This window comes from Gymnoscopelus microlampas, assembly GCF_963454915.1.
Source record: "Gymnoscopelus microlampas genome assembly, chromosome: 9".
Lineage (NCBI taxonomy): Eukaryota > Metazoa > Chordata > Actinopteri > Myctophiformes > Myctophidae > Gymnoscopelus > Gymnoscopelus microlampas.
Genome location: NC_139946.1, coordinates 55,684,509 through 55,710,183, shown reverse-complemented (window position 1 = coordinate 55,710,183; position 25,675 = coordinate 55,684,509). Strand labels below are relative to the sequence as shown.

The 25,675-nt window shown below is 41.0% G+C and overlaps 1 protein-coding gene across 3 annotated transcripts; it reads right to left on the bottom strand.

The window, feature by feature from the left end:
- Positions 1-270: 270 nt before the first annotated feature.
- Positions 271-25,467, bottom strand: LOC311052284 (uncharacterized protein). 3 transcript variants are annotated; one of them, XM_084067177.1, is made up of 18 exons: positions 25,284-25,467; positions 15,617-16,139; positions 15,321-15,493; positions 15,009-15,229; positions 14,050-14,179; positions 13,067-13,170; positions 11,765-12,429; positions 11,496-11,632; positions 11,186-11,406; positions 10,337-10,463; positions 10,153-10,250; positions 8,715-9,328; positions 8,463-8,584; positions 7,560-7,667; positions 7,252-7,472; positions 6,397-6,526; positions 6,177-6,294; positions 271-409 (listed from the first exon to the last, which is right to left on the bottom strand). In XM_084067177.1, exons 2-17 carry the CDS (start codon positions 16,119-16,121, stop codon positions 6,235-6,237), a joined length of 3,636 nt encoding a protein of 1,211 aa, XP_083923303.1. In that variant the 5' UTR covers positions 16,122-16,139; positions 25,284-25,467; the 3' UTR covers positions 271-409; positions 6,177-6,234. The 3 variants fall into 3 exon arrangements, with proteins under 3 accessions (XP_083923303.1, XP_083923301.1, XP_083923302.1); XM_084067175.1 differs by lacking the exon at positions 25,284-25,467 and adding an exon at positions 22,134-22,224; XM_084067176.1 differs by lacking the exon at positions 25,284-25,467 and adding an exon at positions 22,130-22,208.
- Positions 25,468-25,675: the final 208 nt, after the last annotated feature.

The window sequence follows — 25,675 nt, the reverse complement described above, 5'->3', positions numbered from 1 at the left end:
GGCTGTGGACTCAACCTTTACAGGGGTTGTGGACTCAACCTTCACAGGGGTTGTGGACTCAACCTTCACAGGGGCTGTGGACTCAACCTTTACAGGGGTTGTGGACTCAACCTTCACAGGGGTTGTGGACTCAACCTTCACAGGGGTTGTGGACTCAACCTTTACAGGGGTTGTGGACTCAACCTTCACAGGGGTTGTGGACTCAACCTTCACAGGGGTTGTGGACTCGACCTTCACAGGGGTTGTGGACTCGACCTTCACAGGGGTTGTGGACTGTATGCCCCCAGTGGTCGTGGCCCCTTGCATTGTTTCGTGTATCTTCCAGCCTCGTTTTTGGGCAAACAGGTAGACCAATTCAAACAGACCAGGAAACAGCTCCAGCAGGTCGAAATCTGGTGCATCTTTAGGACTGTAAACAGAAACATCGGTTGTAAATCGTTTATTTCATTTTAACCACACTCGCGCTACTCCATCTTTGAACTCAAAACTCTAAACTAAAAGTAAATGAATGGCTGACCTCAAAATACAAGTGAACACCTTGGTAGTAGCATCCTCCTCCTTTCTTTGTAAATACATGTACCTTATGATTCTATTGAGTTTTTTGTATTGTATGTATATGTATAGTATATGTAATACTGATAAATTAATTAATTAATTGAGTATAAGGACCACAATGGAAACAAGTCCCTGGGGGTTTTCCTGTTATCCTTTTAGCATAAACTTTTAACTGTACTACCTGTAATGTTAATAATCTTTAATAATAATAATTATAATAAACGTATTGACTGCCATGGACGAGGTAACTCGTCGAATTCTGCCAGTGCTCACACTGCCAACGACGATGTTTTTCTTTCTTTTTTTCACACAGAACCAGGAGATAACGTGATCCAAATATTTACTGTTCCCATTCACTTCCTGGTTAACTTATTACTTACAAATCCTCTATCTCGGCTCCTATGTATTTTTGCCAAAACATGCTATTTTTAACGGCGTATAACAAGCGAACGGAATTATTATTATGGGGCCAGGCTTCCAGCATGGACCCATATTGTTATTGGCATTATTCCGTTTCTTCTTCTTCTTCTTCTTCTTTTTCTGCCGTTTTTGCCAGTTCTGGCTGAACCATGCAGTCGCTTTTTATGAAACTCGGCCATATGATAGATGGTCATGAAAAACGATCAAAAAATATAGCTGCAAGCAGCGATAATACGGGGCCAGTGAATAGAGAGAGAGAGAGACATGGAAACGGAATAGATTGAAGAGAGAGAGAGTGACATGGAAACAATAGATTGATGAGAGAGAGAGATGGAAACATAATGGTTTGATTGGACATCTCAACCTACTGCCATTAACAGGATTCGAACTCTCAACCTTCAGACTAATAGGCTGCAACACTACCTATAGTGCTATAGCTTTGTCCAGGCTGATATTGTCTGTTGAAGATCATAAACTCTTGCCTTCTTTCATGAACCAAGCCCCTGTTTCACTAACACTAAGATCACTCGTTCACAAACCATTTACCAATGAAGAAATTGTACATCTCCTCAGAACCAAAACTAGTGAAAGTAGCCGATCTACAAGCTCACAAACCATGAAAAGTTGTGAGATTGTAGATCAGCTATTTTCAGATAAAGTATGTCATACGTTGAAAAAACGTACTCTCAAATAAGCATTTCAGGTTATCTTTACCATTTGCACATGTATTCATTGATACAGTCATGTTGTTTGCAATTCAACTTAAATGAAGTCTGCATCAAGTGAGGCTTGAACTGGCGACCTTGAGATTGTGAGGCATTCATTTAAGGGAGACGCCATTGGCCCAACAGACAAGTAACTGTGAAAAAGGAGATCACACAGATGATACAGTTTCACGCAAATAGCTGAAAAATCCTGGGTTTAAGTGTTTTTGAAACTGCTCAAAATTGCGGACAATCTAAGGGCGGAGCTTAATGGTCAAATCGATACGTGTGTTCCTCATGAGTCAAGGCACATGTGTAAGCAAGTTTCACGACTTTCGGCCAAACGAGGCATGACTTATGCCTGTTTAAAGTCTGCCTTTTCAAAAAATTGCTATAGCGCCCCCTTTTGGCCAATTGGAGTGAGATTGGTTTCAGTGATATTTGGAATGACCCTGTACATTTCTGCAAAGTTTCAAAGAAATGTGAGTCTGCATGTATGTTTTAGGCACAGATGAATCATTTTCATAAAACTGTAATAGTTAAAATCTATCTCCTCCTGGGATTTTTGAGCAATCTGCACGAAACGTTTAACACTTGAACTTTGGACCACTGCCTACAAAAAATTCCAACGGATTTTCCATAAGTGAAAAAATGCAGAAGTTAGGAGCCAATGACTGTTTTACATATAATTCAAAATGGTGGGCGATCTAAAGGTCAGAGGTCAAAAGTCAGACCACAAAAGTTCTCGGGCATGAAGAGACGCATGTGTGTATCGAAGTTTCATGGTTGTAGGTCAAACAGGGCATGAGTTGTACCTGTTCAAAGTTGGCACTTTCAATTGAGTGCTATAGCGCCACCCTTTGACGAATGAGTTCGAGAATTATTTCTTGGTAGTTTTTCATGAGCATCTACCATATGGCCGAGTTTCGTAAAAAGCGTATGCACGGTTAAGCCAGAACTGGCAAAAACAAGTATTTTTCAAACTGCTCAAAATTGCGGAAAATATAAGGGCGGAGCTTAATGGTCAAATCGATACGTGTGTTCCTCATGAGTCAAGGCACATGTGTAAGCAAGTGTCACGACTTTCGGCCAAACGAGGCATGACTTATGCCTGTTTAAAGTCTGCCTTTTCAAAAAATTGCTATAGCGCCCCCTTTTGGCCAATTGGAGTAAGATTGGTTTCAGTGATATTTGGAATGACCCTGTACATTTCTGCAAAGTTTCAAAGAAATGTGAGTCTGCATGTATGTTTTAGGCACAGATGAATAATTTTCATAAAACTGTAATAGTTAAAATCTATCTCCTCCTGGGATTTTTGAGCAATCTGCACGAAACGTTTGACACTTGAACTTTGGACCACTGCCTACAAAAATGTCCAACGGATTTTCCATAAGTGAAAAAATGCAGAAGTTAGGAGCCAATGACTGTTTTTCATATAATTCAAAATGGTGGGAGATCTAAAGGTCAGAGGTCAAAAGTCAGAGGGTGAAAGTTGTTCAGCATGAGGAGACGCATATGTGTATCCAAGTTTCATGGCTGTAGGTCAAACAGGGCATGACTTGTACCTGTTCAAAGTTGCCATTTTCAATTGAGTGCTATAGCGCCACCTTTGGACGAAAGATTGTGAGAATTATTTCTTGATCGTTTTTCATGACCATCTACCATATGTCCGAGTTTCGTAAAAAGCGACAGCGCGGTTCAGCCAGAACTGCGAAAAGTGGCAGAAGTGACAGAATAAAGCGAATAATAAAACAGGTCCAGAGCTGAGCTCTGGCCCCGTAAATAAATCTCACAATCTTTCGTCAAAAGGTGGCGCTATAGCACTCAGTTGAAAATGACAACTTTGAACAGGTACAACTCATGCCCTGTTTCACCTACAGCCATGAAACTTCGATGCACACATGCGTCTCCTCATGCTGAACAACTTTCACACTCTGACTTTTGACCTCTGACCTTTAGATCTCCCACCATTTTGAATTATATGAAAAACAGTTAAAACCTATCTCCTCCTGGGATTTTTGAGTAATCTGCACGAAAATTTTTACACATGAACTTTGGACCTATACCAAAAAACGTTTGCAAAATATCTTCCATAAGTGAAAAAATGAAGCTTTAATGAGCCAATGAATATTGCAGTTTTATGACAATTATTCATCTGCCCCTAACACATACATGCAGACTTACCATTCTTTGAAACTTTGCAGAAATGTAAAGGGCCATTCCAAATATCACTGAAACCAATCTTACTCCAATTGGTCAAACGGGGGCGCTATAGCAATTTTTTGAAAATTGAAACTTTAAACAGGCAAAAGTCATGCCTCGTTTGGCCGACAGCCATTAGACCTGCTTACACATGTGCCTTGACTAATGAGGAACACATCTATCACGTTGACCAGTAAGCACCGCCCTTAGATTGTCCGCAATCTTGAGCAGTTTGAAAAACACTTAAACCCAGGATTTTTCAGCTATTTGCGTGAAACTGTATGATCTGTGTGATCTCCTTTTTCACAGGTTCTTGTCTGTTGGTGGCTTCTCGCTTAAATGTGTGCCCCACAACCTGAAGGTCACCAGTTCAAGCCTCACTTGGTGCAGACTTCATCTGAGTTGCATTTCACACAACATGACTATCAATGAATACATCTGCAATTGTTAAAGATAACATGAAATACTTAATTGAGTGTTTTTTACATACAGCTGATCTACAATCTCACAACTTTTCAGATAGCAATGAGAGTATGTTTTTTCAATGTATAACATACTTCATTGTGAAAATAGCCAATGTACAATCTGACAACTTTTAATGGTTTGTGAGCTTGTAGATCGGCTACTTTCACTAATTTTGGTTCTGAGGAGATGTACAATTTCTTCATTGGTAAATGGTTTGTGAACGAGTGATCTTAGTGTTAGTGAAACAGGGGCTTGGGTCATGACAGAAGGCAAGAGTTTGTGATCCTCAACAGACAATATCAGCCTGGACAAAGATATAGCACTATAGGTAGTGTTGCAGCTACCTAAGAGTGCTTCATGACCGTAAGGTTGCCGGTTCAAGCCTCACTTGATGCAGACTCATTTAAGTTGAAATGCAAAAAACATGACTCAATCTATTCCGTTTCCATGGCGCTCTCTCTCTCTCTTCAATCTATTCCATTTCCATGTCTTTCTCTTCAATCTATTCCGTTTCCATGTCTCTGTCTCTTCAATCTATTCCATTTGTCTCTCTCTATGTCTCTTCAATCTATTCCCCATTTGTCTCTCTCTATGTCTCTTCAATCTATTCCGTATCTATCTATCTATCTATCTATCTATCTATCTATCTATCTCTCTCTCTCTCTCTCTCTCTCTCTCTCTCTCTCTCTCTCTCTCTCTCTCTCTCTCTCTCTCTCTCTCTCTCTCTCTCTCTCTCTCTCTCTCTCTCTCTCTCTCTCTCTCTCTCTCTCTCTCTCTCTCTCTCTCTCTCTCTCTCTCTCTCTCTCTCTCTCTCTCTCTCTCTCTCTCTCTCTCTCTCTCTCTCTCTGAGGGGTGGCCATAGCTGAGTGGTTAGTGAGCCCGCCTAGGGAGCCAGAGACTCTGGTTGCCCCAGGTACGATTCCAGGCCAGGTCAGCAAATGTGTCGATGAAATGAAATTTGTCCCTGAGCAAGACTCTTAACCCTTAATTGCTCACAGGCACTCATTGGAAACAAGACCGCAAGGACTTTCATGAACTGACCTGTTAAAGGAATTATCATTTCTCTTTCTCTCTCCTGGCCCCATATTATCGCTGCTTGCAGCTATATTTATTATTATTATTGTTCTTTCGCTGAAGCACAGTGAAACCCTCCGTACTTAGCAACCATCAGGGGATCCATCATACTGGAGATACATATTCTGTGACAGTCTGGGCCTTATTTAGTTGTATACTCTGGCAGTTAAAGAGTTAAAAGGCAAATATGCCTTAATACGTTGTAATTGTCCTCTATAACTAAAGGTGTGTGTGTGTGTGTGTGTGTGTGTGTGTGTGTGTGTGTGTGTGTGTGTGTGTGTGTGTGTGTGTGTGTGTGTGTGTGTGTGTGTGTGTGTGTGTGTGTTAGTTATAGAGGACACTTATAATGTGTTAAGGCATATTTGGCATATTAGTCAGGTATCCTTTTAATGAAGTATTCCATACATCTCTTGTTCTGGCTCTCCAGTACGACCATGACCGTTGGACCTTTTCAACACAAATCTCTTGGCGGCAGCATACTGATCATTAACTCACTAAGAGATTTTTAAACGTACACTGCTTGGCTTATAAAATAATTGTAATATAAATATCCGAATAGCACACATTGATAGATGATACGCCTTTCTGTTATCAATTATCCAGAGCAAACTAAACACTCAGGTAGGACTAACAAAAAGCACAGACTTGGATCCACACCCAGGGAAGTGCTCATATGTTAAAAAATACACATCATTTTACATAAAAAGGATGGAGGTGGCTACACTTTGAGTTATTTTGTAATCAAATTAAACTTACGGGTGCTGATTGGTGTTGCGTATGAAGCGAAGCAATCCAAGTCCATTGTCAGGGTATTTCATCTGTCTCTTTTTCCCAGTACGATCCTCGTCATCGCCGTGAAGACCTCAGTGGGAAACTGGAAAACCACACAACTTAGAGATCAAATGGACTCTTCTAATGGACACATAGTACACATAGTGTAAAGACAGACAACAATCCAAAATGATGCTTTCGTCACCTTGGCTTTCCATGCGTTGAATATTCCCTTCTCATCATACTGGTGTAGATCCTTTATGAGTACCTCATCAGCTTTTCCACATTTCGCAATTTCTTCTACATTTCCAATATCTTTCAAGTACTTTACTCTCCTGGAAGAAACCAAACAAAAACATTGTACTAGAAAAACAACTGCACTTACAACACATCTGCTGGATCAAACTGTTAAAGCAGTGGCTGTGATTAAGGATGCACATTTTACGAATCGACGTGTCAGAGTCATTTTTGGATACGTCAATCGATTATTTAAGAATTGGCTATTAACAATCAAGTTCAGAATTTGTGTCTAAGCCCTAATGTTTCCAAGCCATGGTTCAAAAATGCGACAAAGGCTTTTTTCAAAGATGTCTAAGCATGTGGTCACCTGACAGTTCCTAGTCATATCTGTTTGTACAGTAGTTAATACTTTGTTTGTTTACTGTGTTGTTAGTGAGAGGGGACATGAACGCTTTAATCCCACGTCCTGTAAGACAACGTTATGTTTGCTGCATAATGTTTCATTATAAATCCCCAATGCTATAGTTATGTTTGATTTCTCTGAGTTTGATTTGTCTGAATCTGCATTTTGAGAGAGATAGTGCAAGGCGATGGGTTAGTTCGCATTGGAGGTGTTACCCATGATTTAAAAAAAAATATATAATGTATTAAGGCATATAAGAGATCCTTTTAAAAGTAATATCAATAAAAAAAAAAAATTGAAATTCAACATAATGTTCACATCCCTAGTTGTGATTAAGCCATTATAATAAGTCACATGTAAACATAATATTGAGGAAGAAAATACAGTATGAGCAACGGAAAATGTTTGCCTGTTTACCTTTCTTTTGACCAAAAGAAGGGATGAGCCAAGCATTCCTCCACTGTAGGTCTTTTCTTTGGGTCTTTATTGATCATCCTCTCGATGAGATCCTTGGCAAGAACATCCTGAACATGCTTCAGGTTGTAGATTCCATCCACAATGTTGGCTTCACACCGAAGCCTTTCGCCAAACGGATGGTGTCCTCCAGACAGGATGTAATATATCAACATCCCAGCCACCTTTAGAATAAACATGAACATTTAGTGACAGTATAGTATGTGTTGTTCTCATTGATTAAATTGTTCTCATGCAGAATCAGAACAAACCTGGATGTCACTGCTGGTTCTAAACTGTACACGTTCAGTAGTTTTAACAGGTTCAACAGCAACGTCTACCTCACTGGTTCTCAAAGTGGACTCCCCAGGGTAGATCATCTGCACAATGAGGAACAGTTTAAACATTTAAGCCCTATTTAATTGTTCAGCTGTTCAAAAATAGCTGATCTACAGGCTCACAACGTGTTACATTGCGACCTGCTATTAAAATAAAAACTTGAACAATTTGCTCCTCGGAGCACAGGTCTCCGCCAGGCCAGGAAGTACAAGTCAATCTTAGCCAATCTGGATGAAATATGAATAGTCGGACAGATCCATCTTGATCACATTACTATAGAGATAATTTGGTGGCGCTATAACAGGCCGATGTGAGATTTCATGGCAATCGCATGCTACGTTCATGATTTGAGACATTTTGTTGAAAACGGGCCCCTCGTGCAAGTTTTTGAAGCCAATCTTAGCTAATGACGATGAAATAAGAATAATCAGACAGATTCGTCTTGATCACTGCATGACTATAGAGATAATGTGTTACTATTTGCGTGATGTTTAGACAAAAAAAAGGAGTAATACCCAAAATGTGTTTTTGCAAAAATCGGCCTGCTGGTATAGCGTTATAAAAAGGCTGATGTGAAAAATGTAGGGCAACTGGTTTTGCTCTGGCATCCAGGGAGTGTGTGTGCACAGTTTCACGCCAATCAGTGCAATGGTGCCGGAGCTGCTCACGGATGGACGGACGCACGCACGCACGCACGCACGCACGCACGCACGCACGCACGCACGCACGCACGCATGCATGCACAATAAAGGTTTTTAAACTCTTCTCTTAGTGGGGTCCCTTGCACAACATTGGGGGGTCCTTGGCATGAAACCGTTTGAGAACCACTGGCCTACCTTCAAGGTCTCTGTCGCCATCCAGCAGCTTGATCCGTGACTGCATGTTAAAACCTTTGATTCATCTTCAGGCAAGTGTCTGCTTAGCCCAAAATCGGACACTCTGGCATTCCCATGCAGATCTGCATGGCAAATTGGGTAGATCAATATAAAAAATAGCTTTAGATTAAACAAAGTAAAAAAACAAAGTAATAAAAAAGCTTGTATTTCTAACATCATCTGTTTGTAATTTTATTTTCTTCTCTAACTTACCAATCAACACATTCTGGGGCTTGATGTCCCGGTGGAGAACTGGAGTATTCTGACAATGGAGCATCTTTAAGCCCATGAGAACCTGGTTTGCTATCTTCCATTCAGGAAGACGGCCTCTAGGAAATTCAATTCCTTTCTGGATGTAATCTTCAATGTATTCTTTCAGCGTGTATTCACACAACTGAAGACTGAGGTATCCAAAGTTCTTATCCTCATCAAAGCCCCTGTATTTTACGATGTGAGGCCCATCACACTGTATCAAGGTCCTCTGGAACAACTCTTTCTCATACTTCAGCCCTTTAGAGGTTTTCTTAACTCTCTTCACTGCAAGTTCGATGCCATCATTTCTTAACCCCAAGAACACCTCAGTTCCCTCACATCCCGTTGCTATGCGGAATTCATCACCTTTTCCAACCACAAGACTTTCAAATTTGACAACGTTGTCATACCCAGCCTTTGTAAGCTTCTTGAACTTTTGTTTCCACCTTTCACTACTAGGGACCCACTTTCGTGGCGGTGGTGGTGGCTCTGTCTGTACGTCACGGCCTTGGAGGACACTTTCAAACAGACCAGGAAACATCTTCATCAGGTCGAAATCGTCCGCATCCTGAGGACTGTAAACAGAAGCAGTGGTTCACTCAAGACAAATTCTTCATCTACTGTATCACAGGCTGCCATGTGGTCCAACTCCTCCTTTATAAAGTAGTAAAGTGCATCATAATCTTCAATACAATTCAATACTGGTTCAGAAACTATGGCACGCGTACCACCGGTGGTACGCAAAGTCACCTCTAGTGGTATGCAGAGGTATTATTTTTAATTAATTAAAAAACATATATTAAAAAAAATACTACTACGAATAGAAATACCTTTACCATGAGATCATTGGAATGGGATTTCAAATATGTTTAGCATTTCCTGTAATCTTTTTGTTACGTGTCGGTGTGCACTGCACATAAAATGAATAATGTCAGAACGACGCACAGCTGTGAAGACTCTCCACAGCACTCAGCTGCTGCAGTGACATAACTGATCAGCGGACGGGACAGTAACGTCACTTACTGTAAGTGATCCATTCTCTTGCATTATGTACTTTAGTTGGGCTATCTGTGGTCACGTTTGCAGTCTCAAGTCTGCACATAGGTTGGGTTCGCTCACTGCACTGTGCAGGATGGACTGTAGTAAACATCTTTTTGATTTTTTTAAATCTGGATTGGAACGTGGATCGGTGGCGTGATAGCAGATATCCAATACGTGAATTAAGTCATATCGGAACATCGGTGCAACACTACTACTGACTATTCCATCAAGTGCTTTCCAAGGACTAACAACGAGCACACTTGGATCCACACCCAGGGAAGTATTCACATGTTAGATATAATTGTACGTATAAAAGGATGGGAGTGGCTACATTTTGTATAATTTTGATGCAACTTACTGGTGCTCACAGAGATTGTGCATGAAGTGCAGCAATCCGTGTACGTTCTCAGGGTAGCTCATCTCTGTCTCCATCTTCTGAACCAGTTGAGGTGGAAACTGGAAACACATACAACTTAAAGATAACATTAACTCTTCTAATGGACATTAAGACAGATGTGAAATCCAAATGATGCTTTAGTCACCTTGTCTCTCCATGCGTTGAATAGTCCCTTCTTATCATACTGAGATGAACTGAGGTTCTGGTCAGCATTTTGACAGTAGTTTACAACTTCCTGTTCATTTCCAACGTTTATCAAGTAATCTTCTCTCCTGGAAAAAACATGACAAAAATAATGCATCAAAAATATGGGGGCAACGGTGGCTTAAAGGTTAGAGGAGCACACTTGTTGCCGGAAGGTTGCCAATTTGATTCCCCTGACCGAAAGGAAAAATCTGGGTGGGGAAATGAATGGTCACCACTAACCCCTCCCCCAACACCAGCAAGTTACTGACCCCCCCAACTGCTCCAGTGGAGCAGCTCAGTGGCCAACAATATCACACTGTGGTTGTACTGGTCAGCTCCCAGTGCAACAGTATTCGACTGTGGTTGTACTGGTCAGCTCCCAGTGCAACAGTAACACACTGTGGTTGTACCGGTCAGCTCCCAGTACAACAGTATTCGACTGTGGTTATACTGGTCAGCAACAGACTGTTGCTGACCAGTATAACCGCAGTCTCATACACAGTCTTTCATTTGACCAGCAACAGACTGTGTGTGTGTGTGTGTGTGTGTGTGTGTGTGTGTGTGTGTGTGTGTGTGTGTGTGTGTGTGTGTGTGTGTGTGTGTGTGTGTGTGTGTGTGTGCGCGCGCGCGTGCAGGGTGTTGCTGAAAATGTGCACTTATACTCAGCTACTACACTGGGTATATAAATAAAAAATAAAAAAATAGATGTGTTTAACACAATATATCTAGAAAACTTACTGTTGGATCAAACCACACAAGATAAGCTGTAGTTGTGTATAAACACTGTATGTCTGTATGTTTCTCGAACCTTTCATTTGACCAGAAGTAGGGATGAGCCAAGCATTCCTCCACTGTAGGTCTCTTTTTTGGGTCTTTATTGATCATCTTCTCGATGAGATTCTTGGCAACCTCATCCTGAACATGGTCCAGGTTGCAGTTTCCATCAAAAATGTTGATTATACCTCTATGGCTTTCACCAAACGGATGGTGTCCTCCAGACAGGATGTAATATATCAACATTCCAACCACCTTTAGAATAAACATGAACAATTAGTGACAGTACAGTATGCATTGTTCTCATTGATTAAATATTGTTCTCATGAAGAATTAGAACAAACCTGGATGTCAGCGCTGCGCTCATACTCTACACGTATAGTATCGCCGTTTTCATCCATGGTCTCCTTCGCCTTCCAGCATTTTGTTCCTGCACTGCTGCTTTTTCCAAAATCAGCTAATCTTGCCCTCCCCCAAATATCTGGAGGGAAAATTGGGTAGAAAAATATAATAAAGTTTTTAGATTTGATCAAAAATAAATTCAGTGAATGATGCTTATATTTCTAACATCAGCTTGTTTATTTCAATGTATTAAATGTTTTCGGTAGCTTACCAATCAAGACATTCTGGGGCTTGATATCCCTGTGGAGAATTGGAGGATTCTGACAATGGAGTGTTTTTAAGCTCACAAGAATATGTTTTATAATCTCCTGTTCAGTAACACAGCGTCCAGGAAATTCATTCCCCTTCCGGATGTAATCTTCAATGTATTCTGCCAGCGTGTATTCACAGAACTGAAGATTCACATAACTGAAGACATGGTACTCATCATCCTCTAAGTCCACATATCGTACAATTGAAGGATCATCAAACTTTGGAAGACTTAACAAGCCTTTCTGGTTCTTCAGCACCTCATAGTTGGATTTAGCCAGTCTCTTCACTGCAACTTCAGTGCCATCATCATCTTTTAACCCCAAGAACACCTCAGATCCATCATTTCCCTTTGCTATGCGGTATTTACCATCTGTCCCAAACACAACATTTCCAACTTTGACCACATTGCCCTCAACAGTGTTTGCTAGCTCCTCCAACTGTTCACGCCACCTTTTACTGACTGGGAACCATTTTCGTAATGTTCTTTTCTTGGGGGGTTGCGGAATGAGGAGTTCTTTCAGGGTGGTCCGTGTGTTCCAGCCTTGGTCTTGGGCAAACATATAGACACTTTCAAACAGACCAGGACATATCTTCATCAGGTCAAAAGGTGCCGCATCATCAGGACTGTAAACAAACAAATCAGTTGTCACCCAATATGAATTATTTTGGTGACCACTCAAATCTATCACAGGCTGCCTTATGATTTACTTAAAGCACATAAATCACATAATTCAATTCACTATGATGGCTCTTCATAATTGACAAGCTTCAATCCAAACATTATCTTTGCCCTGTTCTTTATGGATGATGTGATGTTAACCTATATAAAGAAGTATAAACTACACCCTGATGAGAGTGAACCACATGTGGCTTGTTTGGTTGTTTTCTCAATTCAAGTGTAACACTGATACAATAAACAATAGCGCCTGGGAGGAGGGAGTGGGAGCATCTTGTTCAGTTTGTCGATTGTGATATGACCTTTGACCTGATCAGCGTAACACATAATCATCTCTTGGGGGAAGCCTCACCAGGTTTTTTGAAAATATTCATCTGCATTCTCAATTTTCACTGACTTGGTTGTGATCTTGAACTTTGACCTTTTCGAAGCAGTCTCCTGATCATTGCATCAAGTGATAGCAAACACTCAGGTAGGACTAACAGACTTGGATCATGGATGTGCTCACACGTTAAAAATAAATGTACATATAAAAGGATGGGAGCGGCTACATTGTGTGTTATTTTATAATCAAATTCAACTTACTAGTACACATGGAGATGGTGTATGAAGCGCAGCAATCCAAATCCATTCTCAGGGTAGCTCATCCATATCTCTGTCTCCATCTTCTGAATCAGCTGAGCTGGAAACTGGAAACACATACAACTTAAAGATACAATGTCCTTTTCTAATGGACATTAGGCCTATTAAAAATGGCCAACAATGACGCTAAAACTTTCCTTTGAATCCATTGAATCTATCGTATTTTGAACATGTTATTTTTAATCTAAAATATTGTATGCAGTTTATTTAAAAAACACAGATGTCTCTTTCTTTCTCTGTATGCGTCTGTCCATGGTTCATGCTGCGAAGCGCTCTCTATGGTGTAATAAAATGAATGATTCATACTTATATCTTATTCTATAGCGTCATTTTGATAAGCTTAAGTACTGTAATGGTTTAGGTACCAGCACATAATTGTCCCATAGAATGGACGCTCTGAGCATCTGAGCCTGTGATAGAAGAATGGAACAATCGTTACCAGTGCTTGAAACTGGATATATATAATCAAAATAATCAATTCAGTCATATTAAACGTTTTTGTTTAAATAAAGGTGCATGGGAAATGTGACTTGGAGGAAGTTTTACTGTGAGGTTTTTACATTGTTTTTTCGGTGGAGTCTGGTTGTAAACGGTCTACCATCACTACCAAACGGCTTTGTTGCACGATGTCAAACACAGCCGATGTACAAGACCACAACATGTTGCATTTGCGACGCGTTGTGGTCTTGTAGATCGGCTCACGTTCGGTGCACGACACCGTCGTATAAAAAGTTTTACATGAAGCCGTTTGGCCCAGAGCTCAGGCGGATGCAATCTTGCGAGACCAGCTGCTGTGAGAACTTAATTATTCTAGTAGAACTTTCTTTTATTTTTAATATTCGAAGGAATATTTGAATAGGGATTATTCATTAACAGCCCTAATGGACATAAAGACAGACGTGAACCCCAAATGATGCTTTACTCACCTTGTCTTTCCATGCGTTGAATATTCCCTTCTCAGCATACTGCTCTAAACTCCTGATGAGGTTCTGGTCTGCATTTTGAACGTTCTGGACTTCCTGTTCATTTCCAAGCCGTATCAAGTAGTCTTTTCTCCTGGAAGAAATAAAACAAAAATGATGTGCTGACAAAACAAACACACTTAATCAGTTAAACCCTATGTACTTTGCTGACTGGGGTCCCCCTGGGTACTTGGCTTCCTCCTTTATTCCCTATACAAGAGGTTGTCGAGTAAGCCTGACCCCCTCAAATACCCGAGGACAGACTCGGCTCGGTCTCGTGTCCATTCTCAATAAATGACTCCGGGTCCAGGTCAGAATCGGTACCGCTTGTCTCGGGGCTCTGACAGTGAAATGACGGGTCCAACAAAACCAGAGTGGACCGACAATTTCAAAGTGAAAGCATTGCAAAGTGCAAATAAAAATCTTGACACAAGATGGCACTAAATGATTGGAGCACTGTCTCATTCTGAGGTGAAGGTTCAAGCCAAAAGTTAGACGTTGTGGAGGTTATATCTTCCACAACGTCCAAAATGTTAACATTTTGCTGGTTAATGGTTCAAAATGGTAAAACAATCACTTAAAATAGCAGATCTACAAGCTCAAAACACGAGATGCATAACGCATTGTAAGCTTGTAGATCATCTATTTTCACTGTATGTTTGCCTATTCACTTTTTTCACTTTTACGGGTACAAGCAAATGTTGGTGAAAAGTGTTCCACAGAGATTGTCAACATTACAGTACAGCAATAGCTACTTTAGCAATTGTTTTGCCTATTTGCCTATGACATGCCCAGAATATGGATGCTAGGGTTCATGTTGTTAAAATATATCTAGACAGAAAACCTACTGTTGGATCACTTTAAAACAATTTATGGTTGTGATTATGCCATTATGTACAAATAGCTCTGCCTGTTTCTAGTACCTTTTTTTCCCCCAGAAGTAGGGATGAGCCAAGCATTCCTCCACGGTAGGTCTTTTCTTTGGATCTTCATTGATCATCCTCTTAATGAGATCTTTGGCAAGAACATCCTGAACATGGTGCAGGCTGTACTTTCCATCCAGAATGTTGGCTTCACACCGAATGCTGCTGCCAAACGGATGGTATCCTCCAGACAGGATGTAATATAACAACATCCCAGCCACCTTTACAATAAACATGAACATTTAGTGACAGTATAGTATGTGTTGTTATCAAAGATTAAATTGTTCTTTAAGAATAAGCATAAGAACAAACCTGGATGTCAGTGCTGCGTTTATAGGGTATAAATACATCATCACCGCCTTCATTCAAGGTCTCCTTCGCCATCCAGCACTTTGTTCCTGCCCAGCCTGTGAAATGTGTTGTTTGTCCTCTGAGCAACTGTCTGCTTGTTCCAAAACCAGACAATCTCGCCTTCCCCGTAACATCTGCAGGGGAAATTGGGTAGATACATATAATAAAGGGTTTCAGTTTCATCACAATAAATTCAGTGAATGATGCATATTTCATATAGACATTAGCTGCTTATTTAAAATTCTTCTGTTGCTTACCAATCAAGACATTCCTGGGGGTGATATTCCGGTGGAGAATTGGAGGATTCTGACAATGGAGTGTATTTAAGCTCATGAGAACCTGTTTTGCAATCTGCTCAGAAGGACAGCCTGTAGGAATGGATTTAATGTATTCTTCCAGTGTGTATTCACATAACTGAAGAACAAGGTACCCCCAGTTATCATCCTCTACAAAGTCCACATATCGAACAATGGAAGGATCATCAAGCTCTGGAAGACGTAAAAAGCCTTCCTCATTCTTCAGCACCTTATAATTGTGCCTAGTCATTCTCTTCACTGCGACTTCAGTGCCGTCATCTCTTAACCCCAAGAACACCTCAGTTAAACCACTTCCCCGTGCTATGTGGAATTCATCATCTGTCCCAAACACAACATTTCCAACTTTGACAACATTGGCCTCATTAGTGTTTGCAAGCTTCACTAACTGTTGATGCCACCTTTCACTGACTCTGTGCCATTCTCGTGGTTGTGGTGACGGATCCATTTCTTTGCTTCAGAATAGCTGTGGAGAGATGAAAATGTGAGGTCAATATATCTGCTCAAATGTTACTTTAGAATGTTCTCTGGAAACATGAGATCTACAACAGCAGGCTGTATAACAGGTATAAACGTGTAGGAATGCTGGTTGCCACAATGGTTTCTGCAACACCAATATTAAATGACAATCACTATAAAAACCCGCAGGCCTGGTATACAGGTTACAACACCTTGAACATAGGAGCGCTGAGTTGAAAATCCTGCCACTGAAAACAGACGTGTCCAAAAGACCGTTTTTTACAGTTTGAACCTAAAGCCATCAGTGGAAGATTTTGTATCTCCAGATGGTTCCATTTACAGATATTTACCCAGAAATTCAAACAGGCATTGACTGTTGTTCTTCATTCTGTCTCATAAAACTGTGGTTCAGTATCCAAGTTTATTATATGAATTAGATACATAAATATACTATAATGTTAGAAAATGCAAAGTTCCCCTCCGCTCCACCATGATGGTTCAGTGGTAGTTCACATGCATCTCCCTCATTGTGACTAAAGCATTTCGGAGGCGCGCAGTCTCAAGGGAATTGTCGCCGTGTGAAGGACCACCGAGCAAGCTAAAGCGAGCGAGTTGCCGTCCTGAACATTGCGACATAAGGATAAGGATAAGGATAATTCTTTTTAACAGGTCGTTCATGAAAGTCCTTGCGGTCTTGTTTCCAATGAGAACCTGTGAGCAATTTGGGGTTAAGAGTCTTGCTCAGGGACAAATTTCATTTCATCGACACATATGCTGACCTGGCCGGACTCACTAACCACTCAGCTATGGCCGTCCCTTGAGCCTACTCAGCGCCGTTTGAGTTACGTACCGATAGGCACAGAATCGTAAATTTTGTTGTGGGGACTGCTCTACTTCCTGGTTTTTCCGGGTTGCGACTGGTTACGCCCACAGTGGGACTCCCCGTACATATGCACGGAATTTGGGGGTTAAGTGACTATGCACAAATCCGTGCAATGTATACTAATTCTCTGGCGATCAGGCTGCCTACATACTTCCACTTAGAAACTCCATTCAAACTGTAAACAATCCAGCTTACTGTGGACATGTGTGCTTGTACTTTTCTTTTTGAAATCATTTGTAGTTTTTGAAATATTTAACTTTAAACATCCCATACAGTCAATGGGAAAGTCAATGTTATTTCAACTGAAAACCCCTAGAGAGAGAAGGACAGAGGAGAAATGCTTCGTGTTTTGTAAAGTCACTGTGGACACATTTTTGGGAAATGAAACACTTCCTATATTGGCTGTCAGGCAGTGGTGCTGCAATGTAACTAAGTATCTTTACTCAAGTACTATGTAAGTGCTTACCATGCAGAGTTTAATTTTGAGGTACTTTTACTTTCCTTTCCATTTCTGTTACTTCTACTCCACTACAATGACAGCATTTCACAGCTTTAGTTACTTGTTACTTAGCAGATTGTATTATTAATACCAAACCTATTGTAACCATATACAGCCGATCTACAATGTGATGCGTTATGAGCTAGTAGATTGGCTATTTTCTGAAAATTTGAGTACTTTTACTTTGGTACTCAAAGTATATTTTGATGCTAAAACGTTTGTACACTGTAAGCGCCAAACTCCCCCCCCCCCCCCCCCCCCCCCCCCCCCCCCACACACACACACACACACACACACACACACGCACACACACACACACACACACACACACACACACACACACACACACACACACACACAGACACACATACACCCCATACTCCAGCGCCACCCCACCTCCCACACCCCATGACATACCCCCCCCCCCCTGTCTTACATTAACTATTAAAAAAAAAGCCGATCTACAATGTGATCCGTTGTGAGCTTGTAGATCTGCTATTTTGGAAAAACCTTGACATCTTTGAAAAGAGTGAGTAGAGGTGGCGGCAGTGGCTCAGGGGTAGAGGCCGGTAGAGCGACTATAGGGCAGGCCACATCAGCACTTTAACCCTATATACAAATACATTGCATATTTTAAAATAGCCGATCTACAAGCTCACAACGTGAATTGTGGAATATTTTCCAAATCCACACAGATCTTGTATGGGGTCTATGGCACAACATATCTTCAGAAGGGGGGAGGTCTGCGGACAAAATAAGCAACTACACTTTCAAGCAACAGAAAAACTATCCCAAAGTTGCTTATAAGAAGCGGACATGGCAACACTGACCGCTTCTGACGAAAGAGAGAGAGAGCGAGAGAGGGAGAGAGGGAGGGAGGGAGGGAGGGAGGGAGAGGGAGATATATCACGGGAGACGTCAATTAAAATGAATTGGAATAAAAACAAATACAGCATGTATTGGGTCTGACTCTGGACAGCATCCTAGTGAACTATCCTACAGTGTGTAATCCCTGGTCGGGGATCAATCTATAGGGTGAAAACCACAACGATATATGACAGCCCATTTCAAGAAATAGACTCCTGTAGTGTGAAATGCTTAACGATCAGGCGACCCCCGACCACTTTAAAAGTCCTATACAGTGTGTACCTGCCCTTAGTGTCGAAGTGTGCTTGAGCAAGATGCTGAACCCCTAATTTCTCTCGATGAAAAGGTGCCTTGCATGGTTGCCTCTGCCATCAGTGTATGAATGTGTGTGTAAATGGGTGAAATTATTTTGGCAATCATTTTGTACATTTCAAGTTCCAATTTAACACTAATGGTGTGTATTGGTCAACATAACCCCACACAACTCCCCCCACCCCTACAGCCCATACCCTGCTCTCAAACACACACGCACATGCACACACACACACACACACACACACACACACACACACACACACACACACACACACACACACACACACACACACACACACACACACACACACAGTAAACCATCGGAAATAGCTAATCTACAAGCTCACTGGAGCCAGGGGGGAGCACCCCAAAGACCCACACCCATCACTCCTGCCCCCTATACCCCTCCATCCCCTTACTACCATCAGCTGCAAGCAGGTGTGTAACTGATGACAATTAGGAGAATGATAACGGGTGCTCCTGATCTGATCAACCGGAGGCACGTCTACACCCACACACAACACAAAGACCAACACAAAGACAGAGACACCAGGTCAAACTGAATTTGTACTTTTTATAACTACAGTTTTTTTGGCTTTAAAGCGAGCCTACATTGTTTCTTCAGGAACAATATTTTTAACTCTATTTTAACTCTTTAAGACCTGAGAACGCATCTGTGAGTCATTTTTAGATTTCGTTGGGCTATTTTTGAAAGATTGTGAACAATTTTGTGCAAATCTTTGAATATATATATATTTAAAGCGAGCATTTCTAACTAAAATGTTATTGCTTCTGGGGATTCTACAAATGGCTTCTAAATCAGTTTAAAACAGTTTTCTGAAACACTTATGTTGCTATAATATCAGTGTCAAAGATTTGAGTAAAAACGATTGCTTTATAGCTATATATTCAAAGATTTGCAAAAAAAAAACACAATTAAAAGAAAATAGCAGATCTACAAGCTCATAGCGCGGCACCGAGTGCCGCGCTATGATCTTGTAGATCTCCTATTTTCTTTTAATTTTCTTTTTAATTTTTGAATAGCCAAAAGTATAAAATATGGATAAAGTGGTTACACAGATGCGTCCCCCGGTCTTAAAGGGCTAAAAAATTATATTGTCATTTTTTTCCTGTGCGAAAAATCTTACCCTGTCTGCAAAGGCCTTTACACTCCTGCATTGCAACAGTGGATTTTATAGCTTCCAGTGCTGTTTTCTACTTTGTACTTTGTGTCCCTCCAAAGTCCTATGATCACTGTTCTCTAACGTCTAACTTTTTCAGGTCATGGACCCCAAATTTAAATGAATGTGTCCAGACCCCCCACCTGAAAACATTCTGTGCCACAGACCCCCATACAAGATTTGTGTTGTTAAGATATTCCAGATTTGTCAACATTTCTTTCGAATATTTTTTTCTTTAAAAAGCAGATCTACAAACTCATCTACAAACATGTCACGTTAGGACGCGTTGTGAGCTTTTTAATCTGCTATTAAAAAAATAAAAATAAAAAAATATATATATACATATATATATATATACATATATATATATATATATATATATATATATATATATATATATATATATATATATATATATATATATATATATATATATATGATGTATAGTGCTCAAGTTGTTAAAATGATTTTGATGCTGTATAAACACATTTTCCGGGGACCGCCTGGAACCCCCCAAGAGGACCCCTGGGGGTCCCCGGACCCCACTTTGAGAACCACTGCTACAGATAAAACTGGCAGCATAAACACTCACTTAAAAGGTGACGATGGTTTATTTCTTTGCAACATCTACAAAGTAAATGTTTAGACCAGTTGTCTTCAACAGGGGGTCCAGGACCCCTAGGGGGTCCTCAGAGTTACTAGGGGAGCCGCTAAATCTTTGTGTGATTGGATCTACAAGCTCACAACACGGTAAAAAAAGCAGACTAAGAACAGAGTGAAAGGTCAACTTTATTGACTGTTTAAGTGGTTAAAAGTCTTTTAATAAGTTTTAATCAAGTTTTTACCCCAAGACGGGTCATGTTGCTGAATGTTTTTTTCATTTTTTTTACTTGCCGTTGTTATTTTTGTGCCATTTAAACTCTGTAGCACTTTGTGATTAGCAAAAATGTAAAGTGCGCTATAAATAAAACATTGACACCCAGTGTGAAGTGAGCGGTGTCTTTGACGAGTTAATTTCATCAAGCTATAAATGAAGTGGAGGAACAATGTTAAAACTCTGTCCATTCATTTCAAGGCTGCAAAAAAAAAAGTATTTTTACTAATTTTAACAGTTGTCAAGTATTTCTACTCACTTTAACAGCTGTAAAGTATTTATACTCACTTTAACAGCTGTAAAGTATTTATACTCATTTTAACAGCTGTAAAGTATTTATACTTTACAGCTACCTCACAAGTGAGGTACCCCATTATTCAAAATAACCTCTCTCTCATGTCTATAAATGTAAAAAATACCTCAAAACCTATGAATTAAACAAAAGAAAATAGAGAAGTAGCCTGTTCTTCAATGTTATAGCACATTCTTCAAAATAATGTTTCTTATGGCTAATGTAAAAAATATAAATAATGCCTCAACATTTAACAAAAAGAACATCATCACAACATCAACATCATCATCATCATCATCACAACATCACTCACATACAAATAGCCTCTATAACAGTGTTTCCCAACCTTTTTGGTGCCAAGGCACACCTGGCATAGCCATAGCTACGTGAAGATGCATTTGTGTTTAGGCATTTTCTCCGCCTCTGTCTGTGTAACTTGTCTCAGTCGGGGATCAATGAATGACAGGCAGCGCTGAGCACGATGTATGCTGTTCAGTGTCTGTGTGTGTGTGTGTGTGTGTGTGTGTGTGTGTGTGTGTGTGTGTGTGTGTGTGTGTGTGTGTGTGTGTGTGTGTGTGTGTGTGTGTGTGTGTGTCTTGTCACGTGTGCCTCCAGCCTGTCAGCAGCAGTGATGCCAAGTCTCGTGAGAGAAATAAGGAAACATTCCTCCAAAACAAGCCAGAAAAAGAAGCAAAGAAGTTGCGATAAATATTCAGACATGGCAACACTAACAATGAGCGTTAGCGCTTTCATTGTTGCTAAAATACGATAGTGCACGGTACCCACAATCCCAAAACACCGGACATTTGAAGGATTTTATAACCAACCCCCCCTCGGACAGGCCGGACAGCCCTCCAAAAGAGGACATGTCCGGGTAAAAGAGGACGTATGGTCACCCTAACCCTGGGCCCCTGGGCCCGGGCCTGGTAGACCCCTGAGGTAATGCACCCACCTGGTTAGCCAACTAGCATGCTAACATCACATGAAGCACACACAGAGTAAAGTTGGAAAATAACTTGAAGTAGCCGAACTGCTCATAGAAATTCACACATCAACCAGTCTCACACACACTTATAGCTTACTCACTTACTCTGTTGTTGAATGGATCATATGGCATCGGTCCTCTGAGGTATTATACCTCAGAACAGAGGAGACGTCTCTTTCAGTGTCCGTGAGTTAAACGTTTAAGCTTTCTACCTATTGTGTAACCCTAGGCATACCTTTGAACTGGCACTCCCTTATCCTACCATTTCCTCATCACGGTTATGTAAAAGAAGGAGAGGCCATCTCCTCCCTTCTCTTATCATTTCCTCATCACGGTTATGCAGTGGTGGAAAGTAACTAAGTATATTTACTTAAGTACTGTACTTAAGTACAGTTTTGAGGTATTTGTACTTTACTTGAGTATTTCCAATTTCCAATACTTTTACTTCTACTCCATTACATCTCAGAGGCAAATATTGTACTTTTACTCCACTACAATTATATGAAAACTTTAGTTTGTAGAGTTTTATTATTATTACAAAACACCAACCACTTCAACCCTATACATTTTGGAAATTTGAAAATGGCAGATCTACAAGCTCACAATGCGTCTCATATCTGCTATTTTCAAATTATTTGTATACATTTTACACATTTCAAAACGTGCAAAATGGGACAATGAGTACTTTCTGACTTTGGTACTTTAAATATGGAGTTGGTACAACTGAGGTTCAGGAGGTTGATCAAGGAGAAGACAGCCAATCACAACTCTAACCAGCCACCAGCAACTCCACCCCGTGCCAACCAGTGCCAACCAGTCACCCATCTCCAACCAGGCTGACAAACCAAGCTGACAACTCCTCCACTGCCAACTACCGGGGTATTTAAACCCAGATTTCAAAAATGGCGGCGTGCTAGTTTCCTGTAACCCTCCCTCCCTCCCTCTGTTTTCTACCTCTATCCTATTCTAGAGGTTCCAGGCGGGGTCCCTTAATCTATTTCTGCACGGCTAACGCCCCGGACCCCTAAGCCAAAGTATCTGGGTCCACGGCCCCCCGGAACCTCCTCCTTGGCCATTTCCCCTCCTAATCACGCCTGCCTTCCCACGACCAGTGCTCTTGACCATCTAAGCCGCACGCGTGTAGTGATGACCTTAGATGATCACGCCGGCACCCCAATGCCATTCTCGTGCCCATGGCCATCTAAGGTCATCACCAGGCATGCAATGCTCATTTGGTATATTCTTGCACTCTATTTCAATGACGTGACGCGCACGTCGCTTAACACCTGCACTATAGGTCACACAATGGACAATTGATATGCATATAGGCTAATTCCTATGTTAATGTACCTGGCGTGAGTCGGGAGCCTTTGTAAACTTTGTTGAGGTGTGAATTTAAAGTAGTTTTAAATCTATGCGTGTGCCTGCGTGTGCTCCTGGTCAAATAGGTTCCGGCACGCCGTGCAAGGCCGTCCAGTGAGCATTGCACCCCTGATCATCACTCCACGCTCGAGTGTAGTGATGACCTTAGATGATCACACCGGCACCCCAATGCCATTCTCGTGCCCATGGCCATCTAAGGTCATAGCTCCACGCTTGTGTGGAGCTATGACCTTACCAGATATTATACTTTTACTCCACTACAATTATTTGAAAACTTTAGTACTAGTTACTTTTCAGATATAGATTATTATATTATAAAACATACATTAACCACTTCAGCCCTATTTCATACCTAGGCTACTTGAGATCTGTTATCTGTTGTAGATCTGCTATTTTCAAACATTTTAGTACTTTTACTTGTGGTACTTTAAGTATATTTTGATGCCATACTTTTGTACTTTTACTCAAGTAACATTTAGAAGACAGGCCTTTTACTTGTAACAGAGTACTTCTACATGTGGTATTGATACTTTTACTTAAGTAATGTCAGTAATCTTTCCACCACTGGCGGTTAGGTTGACGGTTTCATATCTGTCATTTCTCACATGATCTACTTCTTCATTGTGACCACATCCTCTGTTCTCATGAGAGTGTGTGGCTCCGAACATCTCTCTCTCTCTCTCTCTCTCTCTCTCTCTCTCTCTCTCTCTCTCTCTCTCTCTCTCTCTCTCTCTCTCTCTCTGTCCCCCCCTCTCTCTCTCTCTCTCTCTCTCTCTCACAGGCAGTGTTGCCATGTCTTCTTATTATAAGCGACTTTCGGTCTCACTTGTTTTGGGCTTGTTTTCATAGACCTGGCTGCTTATTGCTCTCGCAATCTGGCAACACTGACGACAGGCAGGAGAGTAGAATCGTCAGTGTTGATGACTCCAAGTAATCATCTGTGACGTGTGAGGACGTGGGGGTTCGACCTGTTTAGTAGGTCTGTTCGTGGCAGTGATGCGTCATGGACTTAACCTATGAGTGTATGAACCGTGTAGCTGTCGCTTTCGTAGCGTCTTGGCACCGCACAGGGACAGCCTATACCTCCGTCTTCAGACAGCAGTCATACATTTAACTTTGAAAAGTTCATCTGTGTTACTTGAGTTACAGTATGTACTTTTTCACATTTTGCAAACAACTGCCAATGGCATAGCCTATATCATTGGTTCTCAAAGTGGGGTCCGGGGACCCCCAGTGGTCCTTGGGGGGGTTCCAGGGGGTCCCCAGCAAAATGTGTTATTATAGCATCATAATAATTTTAACCTTTTATACTTAAGCGATTCAAAAATCGTGAAGATTCGTGCAAATCTTTGAATAATATTTCATTTAAAGTGAACACAAATCTTTACTACTTCTGGGGGTCCCTGGAACAACATATTTTCAGATGGGGGTCCGCGGCCAAATATATATCAATTTGGAGGTCCCTGGCATGAAAAAGTTTGAGAACCACTGGCATATATAATGCATAGTTTTCTATGCATTTTGGGGGTTTTGCCTGCCCACATTTTGTGTTCACCCGCACAGAATAGGTGTCCCTTATTTACATTTTCTGGGAGTTTGGCAACCCTACCCACGCAGCAGCACGCTGTAGCGTAGCCTAGCCTAGCATGTAGCCTGTGGTCCAATGAGCAGATGACACGGTGACAAACACACTAAACTAAAACTCCAATAAATCCACAACAATAGATCTAAGCAAAATTATGCAGTGAATAAACTGTAAATAATGTAAATACCTTTTTTAACTGTTTTAATACTTACCTATAACCCTAGCCCTAATCAGTGCTCAAACAGGCCTGATACCAAGCGTGCAAAAAGGGAAAAAAATACACTTACTGAAAGCAGTCCAGGACAAAGGGTGGCCTGTGTCTATGATGAGACATGGGCGAATCCAACATCGCCAGTGGAAGGTTGAGCCGTTTTTTGAAAAAAAAGGTTGTTTTGATGCCAATACTTTTGTACTTTTACTTGTAACAGAGTACTTATACAAGTAAAATCGGAATACTTCTTCCGCCACTGCCGGTAAAGCCTGCTGTCTGGGGCGAACGCGTGGTCTTCGTGAAGGGTTGGTCGCTGAACGTTCACTGATATAGAACAGGGAAGTCGCTGCAGAAAAAAAGTGAACTTGACTTCGAGACAGTTGTCAACAGGAAACCAGTGGTGGAAAGTAACTAAGTGCAGTACTTAAGTACAATTTTTAGGTATTTTTTACTTTAGTATTTCAAATT

Excerpts from the sequence above, each read along its gene's own strand:
- LOC311052284 (XM_084067177.1), bottom strand. The coding sequence starts at position 16,121 with ATGGATCCGTCACCACAACCACGAGAATGGCACAGAGTCAGTGAAAGG. Across the intron at positions 11,633-11,764 it reads GCCCCAGAATGTCTTGATTG|ATATTTGGGGGAGGGCAAGA; the intron begins GTAAGCTACCGA and ends TTTTCCCTCCAG. Across the intron at positions 11,407-11,495 it reads AGCGCAGCGCTGACATCCAG|GTGGTTGGAATGTTGATATA; the intron begins GTTTGTTCTAAT and ends TTTATTCTAAAG.